Source organism: Polyergus mexicanus, unplaced genomic scaffold, assembly GCF_030449975.1.
Source record: "Polyergus mexicanus isolate NDT 795.1 unplaced genomic scaffold, iyPolMexi1.0 SCAF_3, whole genome shotgun sequence".
Lineage (NCBI taxonomy): Eukaryota > Metazoa > Arthropoda > Insecta > Hymenoptera > Formicidae > Polyergus > Polyergus mexicanus.
Genome location: NW_027223323.1, coordinates 5,330,572 through 5,357,957, shown reverse-complemented (window position 1 = coordinate 5,357,957; position 27,386 = coordinate 5,330,572). Strand labels below are relative to the sequence as shown.

The following is a 27,386-nucleotide window of genomic DNA, read 5'->3' as shown; positions in this document are numbered from 1 at the left end:
CTGTTATCGCAGTTAAGCGTATCGATACGATGGCGTGCGAAATGTATGTACCTTCAGAGATGATGCCGACAGATTTGGCAATGGCTTTGGCAGTGATCGGATGGTCACCGGTAACCATGATGACCTTGATGCCGGCGGAACGGCATTTGGCGACCGCATCGGGCACTGCTGCCCGCGGCGGATCGATCATAGACATCAGGCCCACAAAGCGGAGCCCTTCAACCGGGAAGTTGGGATCGTCGGCGTTGAATTTGAAACCAACCGGGAACTTGTCGGACGGCAGTATGTAGTCACAGAAACCGAGTACTCGTTCGCCGAGTCCGCCCAATTCCAGATACGCGTTATTAAATGCCTCTTTCATCTCCTCGTCGAGAACCTACAAAAATATGGATGAGTATAACAAATGGAAAAGAGATAGATAGATAATATAGTAAAATAAATTACCTTCTCTTTGCCACCGATAAATATAGTCGAGCACCTGTCCAGAATCCTTTCGGGAGCACCCTTCATTACCAAGAGATATCTAGTATCGTTAGGATCATCCGATTCATGTATGGACACCTGATATTTGTTGGTGGAATTGAAGGGAATCTCGCAAACTTTCTTGTTACGTTTCCTAATACCCATGACATCACCCAACGCAAGTTCCATGCATTTGAGCAGCGCGGCCTCGGAAGCGTCACCGTTTACTTCTCGCTTCAAAATCGGTTCACCTTCCTGACCCGGCTTAAACTCGGCGCGATTACACAAAGTCGCAATCTTGGCTAGCGCCTTGAATCCTGGACTGGTACGGTCGTATTGCAAGCCGGACTGATCCTCCGTGGTATCGGCGTCAATGATCTGATTGTCGAACCACATGTGCGCGACTGTCATACGATTCTGCGTGAGAGTTCCCGTCTTATCTGAGCAGATGGTCGAGGTTGAGCCCAGGGTCTCCACAGCCTCGAGATTCTTTACCAGGCAGTTCTTCGAAGCCATTCGCTTGGCGGTCAGAGTGAGGCACACGGTCACGGTAGCGAGGAGGCCCTCCGGTACATTCGCGACGATTATACCAATTAGGAAGATGACGGCGTCAAGCCAATGATAACCCAGAATAAAAGCTATGACAAAGAATGTGACGCCGAGGAAGACAGCGACGCCGGTAATAAGGTGTATAAAATGATGTATCTCCTTGGCGATCGGCGTTTCACCGGTATCAAGACCGGATGCTAGACCCGCGATCCTTCCCATTACCGTCTGATCACCACAGCAGATCACTACACCCTTAGCCGTGCCTTCCACCGCATTCGTTGAGAAGAACGCGAGGTTCTTTGTTTCGAGCGGATTCTCGTTCGTGAATTCGGGCGACCTCGATTGTGGTTCGGACTCACCCGTCAGTGAGCTATTGTCCACCTTAAATCCGCGAGACTCGATGATCCTGATGTCGGCCGGTATCCGATCGCCGAACTTGACGTCGACGACGTCGCCGAGCACGAGATCCTCTGCTCGCAGAGTGAGTTTTTCACCCTCCCGGATCACGGTGGCGAATTGCGGCACCATGTTCTTGAACGACTCCATAATCTTGCTCGATTTGCTCTCCTGGTAGTACGAGAATATACCCGTGACTATCACGACCGCCGCGAGGACGATGCCCAGATAGAGATTGTCGTCGTTCGGGTCCTCGCTGGTCGAGGCCTGAATTGAGTACGCGATGAAGCACAGAATCGCGCCGATCCACAATAGAAGAGCGAAACCGCCGAACAGATTTTTACAGAACTTGACCCATTCCGGAGTCTGCTTCGGCGGCGTCAAGGCGTTCGGCCCATCCCTCTCCAAGTTCTCTTTTGCTTTCGCGTGGCTGAGGCCCTATTTTATTACATTTTTTTCATTACTTTTTATTTCATTTTAATCAATTCTTTTTATACTTATATATATATATATATATATATATATATATATATATATATATATATATTGTATATAATCTTTTTCTTTCGTGTACTCTTCTCTCAGCGTTAGAGTAGATTATTTAAATCGCTTATTCAATACGTTTCAGCGTCACCAAGTAAATCCATTTTTAATATCTTTGCATTCGCAATTTATTTTGCAATTAAAAAAAAAAAAAAAATTTTAATATTTTATCTTGGCGCTAAACGTGTTAAAATATCGATCGATGCACGCTATGATTTCAATTTATATCAAATTTTTTTCGAAAGATCTTTATCATCTTGTTGTTACTTACGTTTTCAGGGTGCGTCTGAAATCTTTGATACAGTTCCTCGGGTGAGATTTTGTGGAAGTCAATGTCCAACTCCTGCTTCAGGTCATCTAGGTTGTCCCCCCTCCGCTTTGGGTTCTTTCGCCGCGACTGTTAACGGAAACAGACAGAAAGAGAGCGTTAAAAGATGTATTTCTGGTAATGGATTCGCCATACCGACGCAGCGTGTATGTACACGTACAACCTTAATATAGTAATTACAAAGTAATTACAAAGCCTCGAAGCGATTATAAACTGGCACGTTGATCGGAAGGTACTCTGATAACTGACCAAGTAGAAGAAGATTATCAAAGCGCGTCGAATTACAAGATTGAAACCCACCGACGAATGAGGACAGGGCTTTTGTAGACGAAGAGATCGATTGCAACGATATCGCCGAGAAACGAGATGAACCGAGTCGTAATGATATCTCGGATACCGTAAGATGAGATACGATTGCACTAGAATGAGAGGAATGTTGAGCGCGAACGTCGTACATCAGCGAAAATAATTGATGACTAACGAAAATTCAGTGGACGACCAAACTATGATAAAACACGTAGATTATTCGCAAGAAATTGAGCTTGTTTTTTTTTTTTTTTTTAACGTAAAGTACGATATATTTGATGCAATCTTATCTCATTTCATCGAACCATTGTACAGATACATTTAAAAGAATGCAATGTTTCTATTCTCGTCGTATAATTAAAACGCGATTAAAACGTTATCGCAATTGAAGTTTAAATAAACAGAATTTTTTTAACACGCGTTAATGTGATTACGATAACTGATATCAAAACAAGAACGCAACGACATAAATGAAAAGGATCCGGAAATGATGAAATGAAGGAACAAAGAAAATCTCCTTCGAAGAGATTTAACGTCGAAGCATAGTTAAAGAAGAGAAGCGTTACAACGAATAAAGAACTATTGCCCCATGGAAGAAACGATAGATTTACAAAGATCAGCATGAAGAAAGCGACAAGAAATAGAGAAAGAGACAGACAGCGAGAGAGAGAGAGAGAGAGAGAGAGAGAGAGAGAGAGAGAGAGAGAGAGAGAAGATAGAGAAAAGAGGTGAAAAGACAGAACGAGAGCAAGAAAAACGTTTTCCGTTTATCCCACCCGCTGGTCGAGAAAAGAAGCGTAGATCCAGATCCGGAAATATAAATTATGTAGAAATCGAGCGCGGACGTAGAGTCTGCACCTCTGAATATACCTTATACATTCCGTCTGCGGTTTTGTTGTCGTCGCGAATGTTGGGTAACGTGGCGACCCTGTATGAATCTGAGCGGCCATGCTGTAAAAAAATGGGCGACAAAAAAATCATAAATACATCATGCGAATGATACAACAAAATACAAACAGTTAAAATAAATAAATAAATAAATAAATAAATAAATAAATATATATATATACAATATATATATATATATATATATATATATATATATATATATATATAATATATGTATATGAAATAAAATTGTGATTTGAAAATAATAATACATATATTGAGTTTCTCGCGTGTGTATATGTGTTTCTCGCGAATGAAATGCTGCTCCTCTTGAGAACCAAGCATCGATGAGTGCATCTTTTTCAAATGAGCAAATGAGCAGGGGAGCTCAGTACGCGAATTATCTATGCCCAAAATTTTCCATTTCAAACTTTAGACACGTTACTATGAAACCAGACGACTACTCGATATCGCCGATCCGAATGGACCAGTTTTCCCACAGCTCTCACGGTCGTATCGGGCGCAATTGCGACCTTCTCATGAGAGAGAGAGAGAGAGAGAGAGAGAGAGAGAGAGAGAGAGAGAGAGAGAGAGAGAGAGAGAGAGAGAGAGAGAGACACGTGGCCGGCGCGCATTTGACACGTGACATCGCGGTGAGAGAGATGTGCAGAGGCGGAACAGAGGCCCGATTTTCAAGAGCGACCTCGGCGCGACCGCGTTCGGATAACGACCGTTTCCGGTAGTATGTGCCGATTCAATGGAGACATGCTCGCCAGCGTCCACTATGCTCAATGCTCAATGGTAATCGGGTCCCGTAATCGCGATTACGAGAACCCACGCGATAGTACAGTCGCGATCAACGGCGAAACCTTCATCCCGCGCGGAAATAAAATTCTTTACACATTTTTCAAATAGAAAAAAAAAAAAAATATTTCGAGATAAAGTATAGTTTATTCCATCACCAACTCGAAGGAGGGATACCGTGATAATCATTTTTTTTTTTTAAATATATTATTACGAGCTCGTGTGTGGATCCTTATAATTTTACCAAAAAAAAATAATTTTCTAAGAAATTCCCAGAGTGTCAATAAAAATCCATGAAAATTTTCTGATTTTTCCACGTATAAAAGAAATCCCTGAGGATTCCAGATTTCTCATATTTTTCCAAGGCATAGACACCCTGTACACATAATTACGGACGAATATTTCGAGATTGTAAAGTTATTAAGTGCTCGATATCTTGGGAGAAAAACATTAGTTTAGAATTAAAATAGGTATAATTCATCTATTTTTTTTTTTTTTTTGAATAGAAAAGAAATGTATAAAGACAAAGTAGACGTTAAACGATTTAATTAAATACACATTACCAGTTCTCGCCCATACATTATTTTTCACGGCTATATTTCTAACAATTTCCCATAAGATATTAAGCGACGCATTATAATAACATCTATAGTATAAAGATATTTTTCGACATTATCGTTGGCCATGAAAAGCCACAATATTCTCACGTATGTACCGGATGGACTAACTGACGAAACGCGAGACTCGTGACGCGCTTTACACGCGTGCAATTGCTGCACGCGGTCGTTAATTCTGTCACGACGGCTCGTTACGGCCGGCGATTAGATAAAAGACCAACGAGTCGACAAATCGGCGGTTACGATTGTTAAAAAAAAAAAAAAAAACCAATTCTGACTTCGTGCGTTACGTGTTACCGGTGTCGCGACCGCTGTATACACATACGTAAACGATCAATTTCACGGATATTATTACTTCTGGTCCATCGTCACTCGCTCACCTCGTCATTGAGGAAGTGACGATTATGCAATTTGGTCAGATATACGCATCTCGTTGATTGTCCATACGATTACATGTACAATTCGCGCAAAGTTCGTCGGCGAAACCCGAGGTGGATGGAGGAAACTTTGTCAACTTGATGCCGAAAAATTAGTAATCGAAACAAAAATTCAGGATTTTAAAATTATAACACAGAATGTGTCTCTACTTAAATGTTGTAAAAAAAATTCCCTGAAAAATCTCTGATCTTCCAAATATTTTTATTCAAAATTCTTGAGAACGTTAAAGATTTTTTGGTGCAATTTTGTAAAATTATTTTTTCATGGTATATATTTGGGGATAAAGGTTAGTGGAAAAAAAAAAAAAAAAAAAAATGTATCCATTGATTAATTTTCTCAAGTCTTTTAGAAGATCATATATAGAGAAATATATTTTCTCTCACGGTAATCGCGTTGCGTTTATACAACGCGTAATGTAAACGTACGTGTTGTTCGCCTTCGCAGGATGAACGCGATTTCTTTCGACCTTATGCAAATTTGCGCTGGCCGCTGTCATTCGCGAGTCGACGGATCGAGTTAACAGAGTCGGCGGCTCGCTAAAAGCGGAAGTGGTCGAGCTTCGGCGGCGGAAAGCACGTCGGAGTCTCGGTGATTAGATCGCTTTCTGAGATCGCGTTTGTTACGCAACCATTGCGATACGCCTTCGTAGTACTGCGCGTGTTTTCATACCTCCGAGCAAACAACGTATAGTCTAAAATCTAAAATAATTTGGCGATTTTAAAACAAGTACATTTACCTATCTAAATTCTTTTTAGTATGAAAACGATCTCGTGTATTTCTCCCAAAAAATTATAATTTCTCTACATATCTGATAAATTATGTTAAAATATTTTATATAAATATGACACATTTCTCGATCATAAAAAAAAAAAGATCAATCTTATTCTACGTGAAATTAAAAATATTTTATATTTAAATATTAATTTTTTTTTTTCAAGTTACATATATATTACAATAATTATCAATTCTAAAATGTCAATTTTTTTATTTTGACAAAAATATCTAGTTAATTACATAGAAAAAGAATTACTTATTTTACCCACCCTTCATTTTTTGTAGCTAGGCACAATGAAATGTATCGTCGAAATTGATTCGGATGAAACGAGAGGACGATATTTCTTTTAAAGCTACATCGAGGGAGACAATGACTCTCGAGTCATTAAGGATTAACTATCGACGATCGCGCGGCGGCGCCCCGGCGACGACGTCGGCGTCGGCGTCGACGGCAATCGCGACGACGCCGACGCGGCGATAGCGACGCCGCATGCGGTCGCGTGTCGTCGCCAGGATCGGCTTGGAGCACATTGGAGGCCCCCCTCTTCGGATTCGTTCAATTATAATTCGCGATAGAAATATAAAAATTCTACTACGCGGGAGGTATCCAATGTAATCGAACAAGTGCACACACACACACACACACTGCGTCTACGTAATACGATTATTCGATTACGTAAATGTCGAGTAAAATTAAGCCGGCCTCTTCCTCCCGATTTCATCGCCGTTTCAACGACAGCTCAGCGGTGGATGTTTAAATCTCCCTTTGCCACCTGCTACCGCCTAAAACTTTCCGAGAGTCTCGGTGCGCGATTTAAGGGGTCATCTATTATATTACATTTGCCAACTGAACCGATGGTACCGTACCATTCCGGGCATAGCCGGATGATAATTTCCATCTATCTATCCCTCTCTTTCGTTCCATTTTCCCCGTTTCTCCCTACCCGACCCGCTGTCTTTTTCTCTCCCTCTCCCCCCCCCCCCCTCTCTCTCTCTCTCTGTCTGTGGCGTTTCTCACCGATTCGGCTCTATTTCTCTCGGGCCGCGGGTCGATGATGGCGACACGGAATCATCGGTGGAAACGCGCATGCGACCTACGACCTAGCTACCTCTAACGAGCACCTCCCACTGTCACGGATCAATACCCAACTGGGGCACTACCGCGACTACTGTCCTCTCTTCCCTCTCCCCTCTCGTCCTCGCATGGAGCATCTAATAACGTGCATACGCACGTTAATACACCGTGTGTTGTCCTCGTACGCGGGGGTGGGGAGGGGAGGGGGGGGCGGCACGTACAATCGGAACATTTCTTCGTCACCTTGAATGAGATATATGCATGTGTAATTTGAGTCGTATCAGAATCAATTATCGATACTCGTTGTCAGTGCCGAGAGAGAAAATATCGATGCTCCTGTATCGGGCGAATTTATATTTACCGATGGGATGAAAAATTTGAGAATTTTTTTTTTTTTTTTTTTTTTTTTTTGTATATATCAAGAGCGAGAGATAAATGATGGGTAATGTTTGCTGTGCGTTGCGTAATCAAACGTGCATCAGCAAACGAACTTTTATTGTCGCTCGGATTCTTATTTATGATCCCGAATGGCAGCGTACAGCTAATCTTTTCGCAAATCTTAGAGATACCTATCGTGGCTTATCTATTTGTTATTTAATATATTTCCGTTACGTATCGACAGATAACAAGAAGATATTGATTCGCTCTCGATAATAGAGCGTGAAAAAATTAATCAACACCTGTTTTAAGATGCATTTCGTAAATTTTGCCATTCTTATACATGTATGTTATAGTTTGATGTAAGACAAGATAGATACTATAAATTTTCCGAAACTCTGTAAGCATCCAAAAGATAATTACGATATCGTTGTAACATCCAATGCTTCGTTTACAAAAATTTCCTATTTATATTTCTTTATTCTATGGCAGGAAGATTGTAAATGTAACGTGTGTATGTGCACGAGAGAACGTAAATTAATGTGTGAGGGAAAAGCGTCGATTAAATTATAAAATAATTTAATTTTTTTAAATTATTAAAACACAGACTAACGGAAATGGTGATAACATAATGGTATAAAGAAAGAGGAAGAAACATGAGCTTTTACTTTATATCGATCGGTACATATATATATATATATATATGCCTAGGCCGGATCATCAAGAGGCTCCTTTAGTTATAACGCGAAATGCACATTTAAAAATAACCACGACGCTTGGCAAATACTTTGCACCTCGTGTTGAATCTCATCGTCGGCAGTGCGGGATCGAACACGCTAGTTCTCCTGGTCAAGAGTGAAAATGCTGTTGTAAAATACACAATGGTCAATCGGGCGCGCGACATTGAACGGTATTTCGCGACGAAACGCGAAAGGCAATTTCGTAAACGGAGCAAAAATAAATTATTTATGAGGAAGACACACGCGCGCGCGGTTTTATTGCTGATCGATATTATTCAGCTAGCATATATCGGCCGTGATATATATCGTCAATAATATAGGCCCATCGAAAATATCGAAATATCGTCGCCTAAAAATATATATATATATAAAAAACATTTACGTAAGAAAAATCTTTGTTGCTAATATTTTCATACACACATGTATATAATGCTGGGCATTGCACACGCCCAGAGACATTGATGCGTGATTGCGCTGCCGGGAGAGTCACGATATCGAGACATCAAAATTTTTAGTCCACTAGATAGTCCCTTTGAGATTAACTTTAATACGATCAAGTCCGCAGTTGACCTAATAAAGTGCGGGTCTCGTGTAATATAACGCGTGTTTGGAGTTACCGGATAAAGGTCATAATCGGTGGAGAGAGACTCATCTGACATTCATCTTAAAGAGATCTTTAAAAATCGATTAGAAGCGATATTCGATTGTCGAATAAATTTTTATACGTCGACACGGATTGGCAAGCGTTTTCGTTCGGGTCCAACAATTCGCGCACCCTCAGCTAGACGAATGTTCCCAATGTCTTCCCATAGACATGAAGATACGGAGCCATTTGTCAGACGGTCGATATTCGGCCATTGTCGTTCGGAACGCGAATACCACGTTGCTGTGCAACTGGCTGGCTGGCTGGCTGGCTGGCTGGCTGATTGGCCTTGCACGCACCCTCACGCATTACTCACTGTCGCAACCGCCACGAGAGGAGAGATCTGCGCGCGTGACGTCACGCGGAGTGCGTGGCACAGGACGTTTTACGAATTGGGTCAAGAGGGAGAGATTGGTCATTTAACTCGAGCACGTTACATGCCCTCCTCCCTTCTACCCTCCTTGCCCCTTGCCACCTTGCCCCCCCCCCCCCCGTGTGTGTATCGAACCTATGCTTTGTATGCCTTATGTGACGGACTCCGATTTTTCTCGGATGTAACACGAACCTATTCTCCGCGAGAGACATAAAAGTCAATATTTTTTGATAACATTTCGCTAAATAATGTTCAGTTTTATTTTATCAAGTACAATTTTTAATTTATTAATCAACAATTTGAGAAAGTGTTTGAATTGTATAAATCTGCCAAGAGTTTTCTCCCCCCAAAATCATTTTATACGTTTATTATATTTCATTGTAAGTGCTTCTATGTGTCGGCAATTATCCTGAAAGAAATAAATTCATACATCTGTCAAGTTTATCTAATCCATCGGTTTACCCGCGTTTTTCTCGCTATCCCTGCGTGTCTTATAAGATTTAACGTTTCCGTTGGATTACAATCCGCGACGTATTTAGAAGTGAAGCGAGAGCAATTTAAAGTAAATATACTTGGCAATCAAAAGCACGCGATTGGTGTTACGCAAAAATTAAATAACTCTCCGAACAGCAGCGTCGAAAAAAATTAAGTATAAAATGCAAAGTTTCCTTTTCCTCACAGCGTGTCGTCTCTCATTTCTGTCATTTCGCCTCTATTTTATGTAACGTTATCCAATTAAATATACGTGAGAAATATAAATTACTCCGATAATCTTCCGATTGCCGTTTAGAAAAAATTCTAGCGTCGTTTTACCTTGAAGAAATTTGAATCGCGTGACTCGCTGGTGCGCGTTTTATCGATCGAATGTCTCGTGCAATTCACGTGTGGGCACACGGTACAAGCGTAATTAGAAGTTTTAATTTTTTTATTTACCACGAGGAAAGACTGGGGAAATTAAATTCTTGCGAAAGAAACTTGAATCGTTAAACAAATTCGAGTCTAAAGAGACAAAGTTCAGGGAAATGTACGAATGAAACACACACTCATTGTCAGTGATGTGTCTAACGATAACGGATGAAGCGTTTTATAGAAAAAATGTTGAAATAAAAATTCCCTCGATTCCGCTTTATGTACGTGTAACGCTTCCACATGCAAATAAAGAATGATACATTTGTGTAATTCATGATGTTTTTACAGAGAAAAGAAGTATTCATCTTCTTTTTCTAAAACCATGTTTAGAAATGATACGAGTAATAATTAATAATTATGTGCATATCTCGAGAAGCATAAATAACGTTTTGAATCATCTCGTTGTGGAAAAAAATTTCGATAAAACCATTATCATAAAATTGATAATTAGTATATCGCATGTGTGTGTGGTTATAAATTTTATATATAATAACTCGGAAAAAAAGTCCGTATAGCAAAGGATAATTGATGATGATGATTTTTCGTACAAAGAATGTTTGCAACAAATCAATGATTAAAATCATCTCCAAAACACATATTCATTCATGTTACAAGGGAATATGTCTTTTCGATATTTGACAAGCTGCTCGGATCTTTTCTGCTTTAATTATCTCATTCCTATTTGAAGAGGATACCTATTTACACGAGGATTTATGTCATCGCGAACTACATTTTACCGGGATTCAATCTCATCCAAGATTAAACTTTGCGAATTAATTTTTTTTGATTACCGCGATTCCATTATTCTACCATCTAGCGAGTTGCACAAACGACTAATGGATCGTTCGATACAGACTGTGCCAAGAAGATATTTTCATGAATTCCACGAACCACGAATTAAGAGATATCAAACATTAAAATCCGTCCAGATCTCGAGATTACAGACGCGCGAAAATACACGCATCGGCGATAAAAGTGCAACAACGACAAGCTAAGGCACATCCTTTTTATCATTACACGTCTCTGATATTTACGGCCTCAAAAATCACCCTTATTTCATATTCGAAAAATTACATCCCTGTAAAAGTACAAATAAACTTTATACGAAACTACCGATACTCGTTCGTGATACCGCGCGCGGGTCGGGGTTCCGTGATTAAAATTGGATTTTCGTCTATTCTCGTCCGGCCGTCCCTGAAAGTCTTTGAGACATTGAACGTATTTATGTCATAGCCGTCTTCCCTCTCCCCTGTCCTTTTTCACGCGCGCGTGCATCGTCATCTGACTTGCTATTTCCCTGGCGGAACGACCGAGCGAGCGAATGCACACGCTCGATTCATCAATAAATATTACGTCCCAAACAAAGGCAAAACTTAATTTCCGTAAACATGTCATCGTCGTCGTGTTGTTCGAGCGATGTGTCTCACGACGTTTTCTTATGCATTCGACGAAAAAATATTTTATTAATTTTTCAATATCGAGACTTAACAAAGACCTTTGCAGTTTTTATACAATTTTCTTTAATATACTTTAGCTAAAGACGTTTAACTCTTCGTGAGGAAAAAGAAAACGAAGATCGCTTACACAAATTTACTAGTGATATATGTCGGAGAATGATTTCCTTTTTTATTAAACGCATTATTTCCAGAATACGACGACCATACTCAATTACGTGTCTTAAAATCATTGCGCATAAATTTGCAGAAAGGAGCATTGACGCATGAGCGCATAATTAATAAGAATAACTTATTAAAACAATAGAGAAATGTATACATTTTCTATAACGCGTTTACGTGCATGTAGTATGCAACAGTTTTATGCGATTACATAATGGCAAACAGCGTCTCGCAAATAGCATTTCGGGATATCTCCCTTCATAAAGGAAATTTTGCAATGTGGATCGCATGTATCGGCGTGTCATGGAAGTTTTCACAATATAATTTTCTCGTAATGATCGGCACGCGATCGAGTTAGCGCGCGCTTATTGACACAGTGGCGTTCAACAAGGGATCAACAGCATGCGAATCGGTCTTTCTTCTTTGCCTTGACACTCTTAGTGTTTCAATATGTTCGCGTAGAGAAATTATCATCATAATCCGCACAATCGGAGATTTAAAAAAAAAAAAAATAGCGCCATTGATTTTTTTTCACGTTGAAAAGGAGACAGAAAGAAAACAATCTACATAAATTTATTACCGTTATAAGTATTCTTCCCGCAGTTTTTTTTTTCCAGTCGATTACTTGTTTTTCTTATCCGCAGTTTTAAAAAAATAATATGCATCGTGGGCAGATTTTGCCTCGCGGAGAAAAAGGACAATCACAATGGAATAACATAAATTTTCTGCGCTTACCTATTCGATTTACGATCTAAATTCTAAATGGATCTATGTGGAAGATAGAACATGCGCGAAAAAAATGACATAAAAATGCAATGCATGCGCAATAAGATTATTTAACTATTCGCTCCTTAATTGCGAGAGTTTCAATCAATGATGAAAGTTGACTTCTCCAGCCGGAATAATGAATCAAATCAAATTCGGATAAACTAAAGCTATACAGAGTCAAACTTACTTTGAAAATAAATATATTTAGAATGTATGATAGAATTAAAATCAACAACGTTTGACTTTGACTCAATTTTTTCCAACTTTTCATAAAAAATGTTTTATTTCTAAAAAAAAATATATATATATATTTTAAAAAAATACATATTAAATATTATTATTATTAATGATTTTCGTTATATAAATGTATGAATCATAGTCGTAGCACAAGGCCATCGTTATTTAAAAATTTTGGATAATTGGAAACTAAAATGGAAAATAAAATCTAAATAAAATTTTGTACGATCGAGGAATCTGTCAAAAAATATATACTTGCATTTCTGATGAGAACTCGCTTATTTATTCATTCATTTGTTGGATAGAGGAGAAGATATATGGCAGAGAAGGTGTGCTGAGAGAGATGTATGCGTACATATGCGCGCAATCGCTATTTTTCTTTTTCCATACGACACCGGTACGCGACCGGTTCGTGCCAGTTCATTTTGGTTTCGAGAATCGAATCGGATTCGTGGTAAAATAGAGGGGAAGAGAGAATCGCGCATAATTCCGCAGACGCGACGAGTAACGGGAAAGAGAACGTGAGAAAGATACTGGACATCGTGCATCCAAGATTGAAGCTGCATCTCCTCGTGTGATACAAAAGCGACATTTCGTCTATTACACAATGCTAAATAAATAAATAAATAAAAAAAAAACCCTACATCAAACTCTTCGAAAATATCATATTTTTATAAAGAAAATTAAAAACCATTTAATTTTATGTATTTATCGAAAACAAGAAGAATAATTTAAAAAAAAAAAAAAAAAAAAAAAAAAAAAAAAAAAAAAAGATACTTCCAAATCTTTGATTAAGATATTCCCTTCCGAATATAAAGGGAAAAATTTGTTTAGATGTACAAAGAGAGGGGGAGGGGGGGAGAGAAGAATATAAACGATCTTTAGGAAATATAGTGAATTTACATTTCCTTCGATAGAATTTATTAGCACAGGAATTTCTCGGGAAAATAATAGGAACATCAACCCAATTTGTCATCTTTTTGAACAATCTTCCAAATTGCAAACAGATCCTAGCGAACTCACAGATACCCTCTTTTATATCCATAAAACTTTCAAAGCAATGAGAATTTGAGAAAGCGATCTTTTAATTTCTTCCAACAGTATTATTGTATACTTTCGTACTTATAAGAAATGGATATATTCGATGGCATAAACGCGCGTTCCACATTCCGTTTCTTGCAAAAGTTCATAGCTCGATACGAGCCGGACAAGTTCTACTTTTAGTCTCCACGTATTAAAAGAACATAATACATATAAATAAATAAATCTTTTTGTTACAATGGCAAAAAGTTTTGCTGACTTAATATCGATATTTTTATTCGCATATCATGTCACATGAAATTTCACAGCTTACACGAAAGAATGAATTTTTTATTTTCAACTTCAATTGCCTCTAGTTGTCTCTACACATTTTTCTGATTATTTTCCTGATCCAATAAAGGCTGCTATCACTTCAAAAGAACTACAAAGATTTTAAAGGAAAATCCCCGAGAAAGCAATTAAATCCGATGGATGACGATCGGATTTGCAGCGGGATTTGAAAAATAAAGTGATAAGCTTAATCTATTTTAATCTGTCTTCAGCTTAAATTCTATCCTTATATTCTCGATATTTCAAAATAAAAATTTAGATAATTGTTAATTAATATTAACACGATTCTGAAAAAAATATAAATAATTTCTTTACACATTCTTTTGCTAAAGAATTTTATTTTCAGAAACTTATCGATAAAAACGATGTAGAAGCATTAACAGATTCGCAAATGTTTCACAATGTCCACGCGACTCGTGTTTTATCCTATTAATAAACATCAGCATAATCGTTAAGTCGATTCGTCATTAACCAAGTAGGAAAAAATCAACCGTCGTCGACAATTTTCATTTGAGAATAAAAATTATTTAACAATTTATAAACAAAACTAAACGTAATTTTAATTTTGACATTGTGACTTGTATGACAAATCGTAAATAAATCGTTGTGACCGATAAAACGTGTTTTATAATGCGGTTGCCATAAACGACAAACATAATAAAATATTTGCCGCGAAGGATCATTTTATTATGCGATCAAGCGCAAAATATTATTAGCCAAAAAATTAATTTAAATTAGAATATAGCATGCCGAGATGTGGCATGACATTTGAATCGTTAAAAAGATATAAAGGCGGATGGACAGAAATGGAAGCTGAATCGAATAAAAGTAACAAACTCGTGTGTCAAGGACAGTATATATTGATTAGATAAAAATATCTTCTTACTAACGATCAGAATTAGTAGAATAAAATGGAAAAGAGTTAACGTTCGCTGCCGAGAGATCAAAGATATTCAATTTCCGATTCAATTCCATTCGTTTCAAATTATTTCCACGCGTTGAAAAGAGATTGTTCTTCAAATTACATCTGTCTTGCAGTCTGAAAGTTGCTATTTTTCTTAAAAGAACGATTTAATCAGACACATGTGGGATGTTTCGTACCAAAATAACAATGTATTAATCTGGAAATAAATGTAATGAGATAGAGAGCCAAGCGAAAGCGCGAGGGAAAATACAAAAGACCGTCCAATTTAGTATCGAGCGTTTTATTTAGAGATGGACTTGCGCCCTGAACTGACAGTACTTAAATATACCATGGATATCGATCCAGCTGACGGACGGAGTTTCGTTCCAGCTGAAAGCTGGTGCGCTATTCCGAGGATTTTACTCGGAAATAGCGGCGGTTCGTCGCCGATATCACTGAATTGAGACAAATTGAGGTAAATTATAAAATGAGTGGGGAGTGAAAGTTAAATATCGTTGACTCGTCGAGAACAAACATCCCCACGTGTCACGAGAATGTATCATAGATGAAATCAGCTGATATCGATGATTCATCGATGGAGCGAGTCGCGGCGAAACGTAAAGGATGAAAGATCGAGCAGCGATTTTACGATCAGCGATCGGCGATGAGGCGAACGATGACACGAAGGCCGTGTCTCGAAAAAGAGAGCACCTCCTCGCAGTCGCCTCGTCGCAATCGATTCTCTCTTCGACGATGGGTGGCATCGGTAAATTGGACGGGCGGTGTCGAGTGCGGAGGAAAAGTAGAAATGTCAGGTGAACTGCAGGCCAATATTGGTAAGGGAGGAATGATTTTGCATCAATCCGGACGTGCTTTAAATGTTGACTTTAAATTCGCGCACATTCAAACATTAGTCACGGTTGTCCGAAATAAATAACGTACTACGAAATAAAAAGGAAATCTTAACTGTCGTTAAAGTCAACGAGAGTTTGCAAAAATTTAAACTGCAGAAAACGGCCTTTAAAGTTCGAACACTCTCGAAAGATTGCAATATTTTTCATTATTTAAATCAAATATAAACTTATACCTTTAAATTTGACCAAACGATTAATATCTCTCTATATTTTCTGTTCAATCAAATTATAAGTTATCTCTTTTTTTTTTTACATCTGAATTTTAAACGCCATTAACGCTATTCAAAGGCACGTATCATAATATCGTGTAGATTCATGTCGCAAAATACTCGCCTAATTATTAACAATAGGCCAAACAATAAACTTGAAAAGAATATCATTTAACGAGAGCCGGAATGCGCCGACGTTTATCGTACCGCAGTTGTTACCGTAACATACGCGTAATAGATAACATCAAGTCAAAAAAAAAAATAGATGATTAAGACATCGCGGAAGAGCGATAAGAGATGCTCTCATTACGACAAGGTTAAGATACAGGGATCGTATTCGTAGAAATCAAACATGCGCGATGCAGCGGTTTACTTCAGGTTAACGCGTAGTTATGTCAATAAGAATAATTGATGCGTGTATCAAATTATGATATTTGGCATAAATTAATCATAACGAGCTGTTAGAATTTGCATTCACGATGTTTAAAAAAAAAAAAAAAAAGATATAAGAGAAAAATAATTAATTCTTTCACGGAATAAAATCTCCATCGATCTTTCTGTCATAAGGACACTTCAAGCATAAACTTTAGGAATTCATATACATGTAAAATAAATTTTAAATTATTGTGTGAAATATAAATTTTGGTTCTCGCATAAGATCTGAAAAATGTGTAAAAGGATCAATCGTTAAATAATTTAATCGGGTAAATTTGACGAAACGCGGATAATTCCAATTGACCGACTCGAGATGAAGACTACGGTGAATAATCGAGTGGCGGCAGTTGATCGAAGAAATTACAATGAATGGAAAACGTTGGCAAGGACCTAAAAAAAAAAAAAAAAAAAAAAAAAAAAAAAAAAAAAAAAAAAAAGTCGCAAACTCTTTGCTATATCTCGAAGACATTTAAAGAGAGAAGAAGATTTACGTTCATTTGACACTTCGACATTTATATCCTCTTGAGAGAGTACTGAGATTATCACGTGAGATTAAGTAAAGTTATTAGGAGCACTCAACAGCAGCTCTTTCGATACCATCAACACGCAAATGTTTCTTAAAGAATGTTTGAAAGATTTGAATGAAATTGATAAAACGTCTCTCGTTTTTCTTTTTCAATTGCATAAAAATGAATGTTAAAAAACATTTCCCATTCATCCGACTATCAATTCGGATATAAAATACGCAAGAAAAAAAATGTACTAAAATAATGAATGGAAAATTGGCAGTAAAAGATATTGATAACAAAGGGCAATACGGAAGAAAATATGATGAAAATTTCCAATCGAGGGCGTGTCATCCTTAAGATTTGGTACTCGTTTCGGCCATTCGCAAAATTTAAGATAACGAGTCAAGGAGCATCCAGAATCCGGAAGCAATCTAATTAAAGCTGATTCGAGTGTGATTTATATATCGAGATCTGATCCCTGAATGGTGAAAAGACTGTTATTAATCAACAAGTTAAAAAAAATCAAACGCCCAATTTTACGAATTATACGATACACGAAAATCGATCGCAAGTTCGTTACTAAGGACGATAACGTTGTTACGCGATAACGATGTATCACTAAAACACTTATATATTATTATACATAAATATTTATACACGCACGCGTCAAATTTTAGTAAATGTCAAAAAATCAAATGACACACAAGCCTATAAAACATCGACGAGATGGACATTGTTGGACATTGTCGTTTAATTTTCATCTAATGAAATCTGATGAAATCTAATGAAATCTAATGAAAATTTTCATCCACCTTTTCCGAGGAGCTTATGCGCGACATACGGGTTCGCAACGATTGAACTTTAGCGCGGCTCTAAAAATAACGATCGTCGTCGATCCATCCTTTCGCTACTTGCACGACAACGGCGACGACGATGGCAATAACGAACGTAATCGATCGATTCGAAAAGCCAACCGAGAATAAAGCGAGCGATACGATCCATTCCGAAATGACATCGTCACCGATTATCACCAGGACCAACCGGATATATGGGCCTCATCAGCGATAAGACACAAAGATTGGGACTTTCCACGAAGAGAGACAACCTTGCGAGAGACCGAGCTTGCGTGACCACGAAGCAATCTGCGCAGAAGCGCGCCGAGAAAATCACTAAGCGCTACATTTGCATCGGATGGAACGGATCGGAGGAAAATTTTCTTCGAGCTTACGGATCGCGGACGATTCTATCCTGCTAATGGCCGACAGGACTTTCGACGATCGATCTCTATTTAATATGCGCCGAAAGAGGCGTTTCTTTATAATGGAGCCAAGAACGTCCGAAAGATTTTCCACATGCAAGAATGGGCACTTGTGGAGAACGTTTCATTGAGAATGTCTCCACGAAATTAATCACGTTTTTTTTTTTCTAATTTCTTAACAAAATCACACGTGTCATTCGCTTAAGCGGGAGCGGCGTTGACATTTAGATAAGGGGCCAAGTATCGCGCGCCATTCCGTCATGAAAAGCGACGCGCGACGGAAGCCACTAAGTTCTAAAAATGGAGAACAGGGGGAAAAAAGCCTGCACGATATAAGCATACAGTTGAAAAACTTTACCATGTTCCACGATGTCGCACGAGTCAACGAACGGAAGAGAGGAGAGATACGGAAGGAGCCCGTGCGCGAAACAGAAGATGAAACGAAAAGGAGAGATCGAGGAAGTTTTCGAACCGAGCGAGGAAGTTTCTCGCTTTCCTGATAACGGCACTCACAGAACTGATCACCGGGAAGTGCGACGCAAACCTGAGGGGGAGAGGGGAAAGAAAGAGGGCGACACAAGCGAGGAGAATGAGAACGAATGAGGGAGAGAGAGAGAGAGAGAGAGAGAGAAGAGGAAAGAGAAAGATGGAGACAGCAGAGCTTTCGAAAGTACTCTTCCTTATCTCCTCTCTCTCTCTCTCTCTCTCTCTCCCACCCTTATCCTTCCCTGGATCGAAGCGCCTGTTCGACAGCCTACTAGTCTCTTTTTCGATTCTTTCTCTCTCGCTCGAGTCGCTATCTCGTTAATCCATTTGTTCGATTTTCCAAAACTAACTCTGACAATAGATACGGCTACGAAACAGAAATTCCGCCGAGAGAGACAAGCGCGTTATCAAAGTATCATTATTTGCAAATCTATACCAACCTGATCTGTCATTCGAATCAGCTGCGCCTAATTGTCAGAGACACCTTATTTTCTACCATCTCTCCGAAAGTTCCATTCGCCGTAATGCGAGCTTTGAAAAAAAAAAGAAAAAAAAACTTTCCGCACTACCTGGAAAGACCGCGCGAGCTTACCATCTCTCAAAAACGCTCGTGTAATCGCGATGATCTCTCTCTCTCTCTCTCTCTCTCTCTCTCTCTCTCTCTCTCTCTCTCTCTCTCTCTCTCTCTCTCTCTCTCTCTCTCTCTCTCTCTCTCTCTCTCGCTCGCTCGCATAACACACACACACATACGCACACGCGCGCGCGCGAACGCACATTCTCTCTCTTTTCCACGACAAAGCTTTCTAAGCACAAACCTTGTCACCCATGGCTGCGGCGAGCGATGTTCGGTGAAAGATAGAGGATTAGTGACGCGGCTTCAGGTGGACCAGAGACTGACTGGCGTTTCGTGTCGTCGAGGACCGCCGGCATCATCGACCCGTATTCCCCACCGTCGCGACACCTACCCCCGCCGAGCGATCACTTCCCCACTTCTTGCGCTCCTGCGCACCTCCATCTCTCTGTTACTAACAGTGTTCATCCCGCGCGTCATGACCCATCTTATTTCTCTCTCTCTCTCTCTCTCTCTCTCTCTCTCTCTCTCTCTCTCTCTCTCTCTCTCTCTTCCTCTTTGTCTTGCGCCCCGCAAGAATCTATGCGCGTGTCTAGGGAAAATTCCCCTTTTCCTCCTTAAATCCCGTGCATAAAATTAAGCCACGTTTGAGAAACCATTGAAAGAATCTGGTGGAAACTCGTTTGCTTTATATTTTCTTTATATATATTAAAGAGTGGCTCTGTCCGCCAACCATCAAGTATCAACACACCGATATAAACAAATATATACAAATCATTTTATCGAGTACTTATATCGTTGAAAAATACGGATCAATAAAAAATTATAATAGTTTTATATTTGCTAAGGGGGAAAAAAATGTCTTTTCCCATATATCGCATGGAAGCGCGGAAAGAACAAAAAAGGAAGAGATTCGATTTATAATTTCGACTGGAAAAAAAGCTCGACGATCAGCTGCAGCTTACTAGGGAAGTTACTGATATCCATTCCACTTAACAAGTTACCTAGGACCTAGAGCAGAGCGCGCCGCCACCCAACGGAGGCTTGCCCCAGCCCCGCAGCTCGCTGGCGAGCACCCCCTCGGCCCCCTTCTTGTCTCGCCCCCTTGTGCCCCTCTATGCGGTCGCAACAACACCCGTTTGCCGGCGAACACGGTTGCGCGCGCAATCGTCGTTCGTTCGCCAGCGGCAGCCTCTCCTCCGTCGCGACGCAACGTCGGTCCGCGCCCCCAAAACGGTAAAGCGCAAGCTCTTCGCGGCCAGCGATTCTCATTCGAGTCGCCGCGCAACGATACGCTTGGGGGGAGTTTCGAACGTCCGATAAAATTTAGGCCAAAAATTATTCCGTCGAAATTACGATCGTGGATTACGGAAGAAAGCCGATCGCGCTTATAATGATATAAGGGAGAGGGAAGGGGGGGGGGCACGAAGGGAGATAATCTTGCGCTTTCGAGCGAAAGATTTATTATGAACGGTTTTGTAAAATGCTAATTTGCGTCGGAGTGGGAGATGAGGTAATAGATTTCGTCGAGATTATTATCGGAGTGATGAGACGAGGAGAGAGAATAGGTACGAACCGTTGCTTGTGGCAAACTAAAGAGTGGCCCCCTAGGGAAATTTTGCCGAGAAGAACGAGGCCTTGGTAGCGAATTAGCCACGTTAAGTAGAGAACAAGGGGAGGCGATTTATGTTGGAAACTTACTTGAACGTTTCGCCTAGATTAATGATGATCGCAATTTATTGGAAATAAAGTGAAAATAAGATGAATCTGGAATCTGTTTATTTAACATAGAGAGAGAGAGAGAGAGAGAGAGAGAGAGAGAGAGAGAGAGAGAGAGAGAGAGAGAGAGAGCTTCTATTGATAAAGATGATAAACTTACTCAGATGATAAAATTATTATTGAAAAGCACAAAGTATACTATATAGATATTATTTTTATATATACTACTCGCTCTTAGAAATAAATTTAGAAACAAATTCGTTTGCAAATTTTATGAATCCAAATCCGCTTTCTAAAAACTTTCAAAGAGATTTTTATTACGTACGATCCACTCTCTATTTTTTTATCAGATGCTTCTCAGTCTCTTCTGAATTAAAGGATTGATTTTAGAAAAATATATAAATAATGTAAACATAATGTATTTACAGATATATTAAACTTGAGCAAATTTGTAGTAATTTTCTTCCGCCTTAACTTAAAAATTGCACATTTAAACGATTTTCACGCAGTACGATAAAAAAAAGTTAATTCGAAACTTCATATATTTCTTTAATGCCGCTGAAAGGATTAAGACAAGATTGTTTCTTTCATTAATACAAATGCGAGCGCGATTCTTCCTTTAATGAAGCAAAGCGCCCGAGGTGTCCTACTTGAATAAGCTGCGATGTACAAAGATTAATTAAGGTAACGCTGTTTTATTCATTGTGGTAAAAACAACGACAATTAATTTTCAAATACCGGGACACATCTTCATAATATTAGCAATGGTGCGAAGAGGTTTATCCGCTATTGCATAGACCATATACGAGAAACGATATTGAGAAGAAAGATTACCTCATTTATTTTAAAATGTTTTTATATAAAAAATCAACGCGTTTCATATATAATTTCTACGCGATAATAGCGTCTAAATCTTATGAAAATTTCACGCCAATTGTCACCAACATTCCTCGTACTAGTGCTTAAAGATTCAAAGCTTTTGAAAGCTGAATCCGTATAGGCGATACAGACAGAAGGTAAGTATCTAGGACGGCGAAGTTTCAAGCGCGAGTCAGCAAGGAGACAATCGCAGAATGCTGACGATGAGGGTTAAGCTGATGTCGCGCAGAAAAAAAAAACGGTAAAAGATTCTCGAACAGTGAAAAAAATCGAAATAACGGTCTTAAGCTTTGCGAATGTTCGATCAATCCATTTAATTATCGCGCACGTTTCTCACGTGTATCGTGGGCTAGTGATGGGCATTCCATTACACTTTTTTTTTTTTGCAAATTTGCAGCAAGCAATTAAGTCATTGCTCTGTATTCGAAACATTTCGAATATCATTTGAAGTTATACAATTGAAAGTCTCGATAGATCTCTTGAGTGATTCTTCATTTCGATTTGATTCTTATAATTCGTAATAAATAATTTCCGTTTAAATAAAATTTATTAGCTTTATTAAAATATTCAAGACTTTTCAAGGCCGAAAGACTTGTTTCAAGATGATATAAATTCGAATAATATTCGAATTTCCCTCGATACATTCGAACTATAATAATTCGAAGCATCGCGATTTCCATCACTAATCACATGGCTCTTTTCTTTACCCTCGGCCGTCAAATTGAGAGCCACTGCGGGCCCTCGCGATCTGTGCTACTGGGGCTACGGCGTTCGCGTCACACGGGGCGTTTTGGCCGACCGACCGACCGACCGACCGACCGACCGACTCTCTCTCTCCGTGTGTGCTCCCATCTTTCTTTTCCTTCCCGTTCATTCTCGTTCGTTTCGTGCCGTCCACCTCCCTCGCAGTTCTCTCCGGAGGTTGCTTCTCGCCTAGCGCGCGTTACGTTTATGAGCAAGTTTCACAAGAGGGTGGTATTTCCGCCCTTATCCAAGACACCGAAGTATCCGCGCGTCTCCTACTTTTCTCGCGTCGTATCCTGAGGCAAAAAAATCCTCGAAAGTTTACGATTACGTTAGAAGTGCAACGCGCCTCGTAACGTATAAAGAATGAATTTATCGGCGTCTTTTTTTTTTTTTTTTTTACACAAAAGCTCTCACAGAATTGGAATCGATCCCCTCCTCCCTTTAACAAAAACATAAATAGTTCTTCGCCAATAGTTTTTATAGCTACAATAGATTGAAAATAAAGGACTTTTTTACGATATATATATTTGATGTTAAAAAGTAAAAAATTGAAAGATGACAAATATGACAACTTTCTCAGAGTTCGAATTGATTCCTGTGCGTCATCTAAAAAGTTAAATCACTTATTATTAAAATAAATTATAAGAATTCTGCGTCTTATACTCAAATCGCTTAAAAAATATTAATAAAGCGTTTACAAAGATCGCAATATAATTTATTGTCAGAATTTCCGTCGATCTTGATATGTATATTCATTTAAGAAAAATCAATTTTTTTTTTTACAGGTTTCTTATTTTACGATAATTTTTAATAAAATAATGCGCAATTTATATAGTAACACGAAAATTCAATATTTATGTAAATATTACATTCATCATTGATGGAATTTCGATTTCTCATTACACTGTATTAATGATATTCATATTTATGCACTTGTTATCGCTCCTGATATATTTCCAAAGGAGAAGATAAAAAGTAACAGCGATTAACAGCGATTATTTGTAACGGGAACGGGTCGCTTCCAGACGTCGCGTCTTTGCGATGAATCATTTCATTACTCGAATTACCAGATAATTACCTCCGTCATTGCCGTCGGCCATGGGTCTATACCCTACGGGTATGGAATCCTACGAGCCTAAAGGGCGCGAAATGCATTTAACATGCGAATGTTAATGCACGTCGAGAGGGAAAAACGCGGATTCTTCGAACAAGAATCGAGGGGCATCAAAATTTCCCACCGATATGAATATTCCAGGCAATATTCAATATTCATTCTCAAGTTTCTCTTGTATCTCGAGTTACGCTCGTTAAAAAGCGCGAATTACAATGTACATAAATATTATCGTTACGGCGTTCTCGAAAGTTTCTCGACAAGTTGCCGCGACAAGAAATATCGATCAATCATATGTTTATAGAAGGAGGCGCCGGAGCTTTCCCGCGATTTCCTCTCATTTCGTTAGTTTCTAAGATCCTTAAACGAGCACACACATTCACGTCTGATGCGTTCGCGCTCACAAGACTTTTTCCGTTCTGGCTTCGTCGTCATCGCCGACGAAGAGAGCCATATCCGCGTAGATCATGAGCCGTATATAAAAAAAATGAAACGGAGAGGAGAATGAAATGACGATCGACTTAGAAGAGAAAAAGAGAAAAAAAAGAAGAAAAAAAGAACCACTATACGCGTGCGCGGAAAGAAAGGACTCGACCGATATGGAAAGACGGAACGGAAAATGCGCGCGGAGGAGGTGAGACAAAAAAATTGCCGCGTGACATTACGAAGGCGTTCGATTGTCAATAATCCGATAGGAAGTTTTCCGAGTCAAAGGGCTAACGTTCGCCTCGTTCGCGTTATCCGACACGAGATTATTCGTACACGAGTATTCACGCGCGCGCGTAATGTCAAACGCGTAATAATAACGATATGAAAGCCATGTGTAACAATGTAGTAACACAATAAGATTAATAAAACAATAATATCGAATAATATTAAAGATAAAAGAGAGAATGTGTATCGGTAAGCAGAATATTTTCTATCGCTGACAATAATCGCGAAATGATAATTCTTATCTTCGTCGAAAGCTACTGAGATGATAACTCATATCGCTCTCTTTCGAAGAACGAAACCTGCTATCTCTCTCATGATGTTTCAAAACGGTCAGTATTTCAGTATCCCCCGTCGGGACATATCTGTCATTCTTATTCGCGTATTTTCCAATGCTCAAATTCGATGTATAAAAATTTTCGTCATAAAATTCTGTATATATTCGAATTAAAACTTATTACATTTATGTGACTAGTGTCGTGAGAGGAACGTGGATTTTTTTTTTTTCTTTACTTGAACTAACAACACATATCGACATCACAATATTTATATATGAGGCACAGAGTTATATATAATAACTGTGATATTTATTCGCGCGTCGTTTGTCAAACGAGGGAATATACAATCGACAACGCACCGTTGTTGTCGTTCCAACAATGAAAAAAATCAATCCAGTCGAGAAAACGCTACGCGGTACTACCTCCGTAGAGTCTGTCACGATACTTCAGGTGCAAGCAGATTTTTCGGCATTTTACGATACGAGTATATTTATAAACAACGGACGAAAGATGCGCGGGATTCGTGACGCGTTGATGAGCGTCGATAACGAGACCTACTAACGTCAATGACATTCCATCGTCGACGGTGCCCGATCGTGTCTACACGCTACCACAATCTCCCGTTTCTCTTTTCTCCCATCATCCACGATCGTCAGGCTCTATTTCAGACAGTGGTATAAAACGTTCGTGTAATATTAGACTAGCTAACTGAGGATAAACGACATAAATTATAAGTTGAGGTATAATATTACGAGATTGACACTTTATGCCAATTTGATGAATATAATAGTCTTGGACCTTGACTTAAATTGTTGCTCTCGTCGTCTCGAGAAAGAGTAAAGTTGTAAGAAGCACTGAGAGGTTTACGGATGGTATATAAGAACAGTCATAATTTTCAGTATTGCGAGTTTCATGAAACAATGTTCATGTTTGTGAAAAGCGCATAAGATACATAATAAATAAATACTATAATATATTAAAAAAAAAGAAGAAGAAGAAGAAGAAGAAAAGAGTTGAGTTATATCTTCAGTACAATATTTTATTAGTTATTTTGTTCCTCGCTGTGTATTTTTATATCGTTTATTGACATTCGATATTTTTCTCCGTTTGAAATTGTGTTAAATAAATAAATGACGGATCTAACGACAGGTCGATTGAAATCGAGAAGAATGACAATAAATATTTATGTTCCAATTTCGATAAGACGAATCTTCACTGTCGGATAACATACAGGTTGTCCAGATACAGGTTGATCATCGGCACGTATTATCACGAATTGGAAAATCGCGTTGGCTCTATATCAATTAGACGGCACGATTAATTGCATTCTAAATCATTCGCGAATTGAAAAGAGAAAAACGAGAAAACAATTTAGCAACGTAATTGAATTTCGTTGTCGTGTTAATTATTCGCCAATTATGAATCATTTTGTTTCGTTAAAAAAAAAAAAAAAAAAAAAAAAAAAAATACTTTCATAAATTAAAAAAAAAGAGAGATTAAAAAATTCATTTGTCGATAGTTATTATCGATAATCTTGTAACTATCTTGTTTTATTTTCATACATAAATTACTGTCAGCGCTAATTTGCGAAATTGCGCGAAATTTTTGGCACGGAGAGACAAGCGCGGAGATCGTGCTCGTTCTCGTCGACGGATGTATTACAGCGATGAGAAAATGGCTCGTGCACCGCGAGACGACACGCCGATCAGCCAGGTTTATCTCGTTTTCTCATTTATCCTCCTTCAAGCCGATTTCCAAGGAGACCTCTCGGTCCAGGCAGCGACAGTGTTCACCGTCAGGCGATTCGCGATGACGCGAGTTACGCAATCGCCGCGACTGGCCTTGCGCCAATCTCGCGTATCGCGCACTCCAAGTACTCTTCTCTTCTCGTTTCTCGCAGAACTCTATCGAAGTGACGAGATGGAAGCGCGACGGAGAAGCGAAGGAGAAGGAGTTGCGAAACGCGTGTACATAGAAACGACGTGCGTCACGCGCACGCACGTGGCGTCTCACGATGGTACACGTTTCGATAATTCCTAATCCGTCGCACTATCGCCTGCCAGTTTGCAGCTTCTAATTCAATTCTCTCCGCGCACACGTCACTTCGTATACCACGTGACTCCGCGATCTTCGATATACGATAAACGAGACTGTCATACGAGAGAGTGGATGAATTTTTGCGAGGAGTAAAAAGTATATGTTTCGAGAAAATATTTTCCATCCCTACTATTTGCTCCGCGAATTAAAATAATGATTGTAAAAAAGAAAAAATAAAGACAAACAAAAAATAATCCGTGGTACATTGGAGAGACACTATTTATACTATATTTATAGATATTTTTTTTTTTTAATTTTTCTTCAAGAAATCTATTCTATTTATAGATATATCTGACATTTCGATTTGCCGTGTTTGATTTTTTTTTCCCCCTCCCTTTGAATC

The 27,386-nt window shown here is 39.0% G+C and overlaps 1 protein-coding gene across 8 annotated transcripts in view; it reads right to left on the bottom strand.

The window, feature by feature from the left end:
• Atpalpha (sodium/potassium-transporting ATPase subunit alpha) overlaps positions 1-27,386 on the bottom strand; it is a 60,701-nt gene that overhangs the window by 15,161 nt on the left and 18,154 nt on the right. For 3 of the 8 annotated variants that reach the window (XR_011448905.1, XM_070316177.1, XM_070316176.1), the window contains exons 2-5: positions 3,455-3,535; positions 2,222-2,347; positions 445-1,845; positions 52-376 (exon numbers count right to left, since the gene is read on the bottom strand). Coding sequence is in view for 7 of the 8 variants with exons in the window: in XM_070316177.1 (XP_070172278.1) it covers positions 52-376; positions 445-1,845; positions 2,222-2,347; positions 3,455-3,535 (1,933 nt within the window). In the remaining variant the exon portion in view is untranslated. Of the gene's footprint in view, positions 1-51; positions 377-444; positions 1,846-2,221; positions 2,348-3,454; positions 3,536-18,802; positions 18,964-19,745; positions 19,853-27,386 lie in introns of those variants that run through there. The other 5 variants (XM_070316178.1, XM_070316179.1, XM_070316182.1 and 2 more) reach the window with 5 other exon arrangements.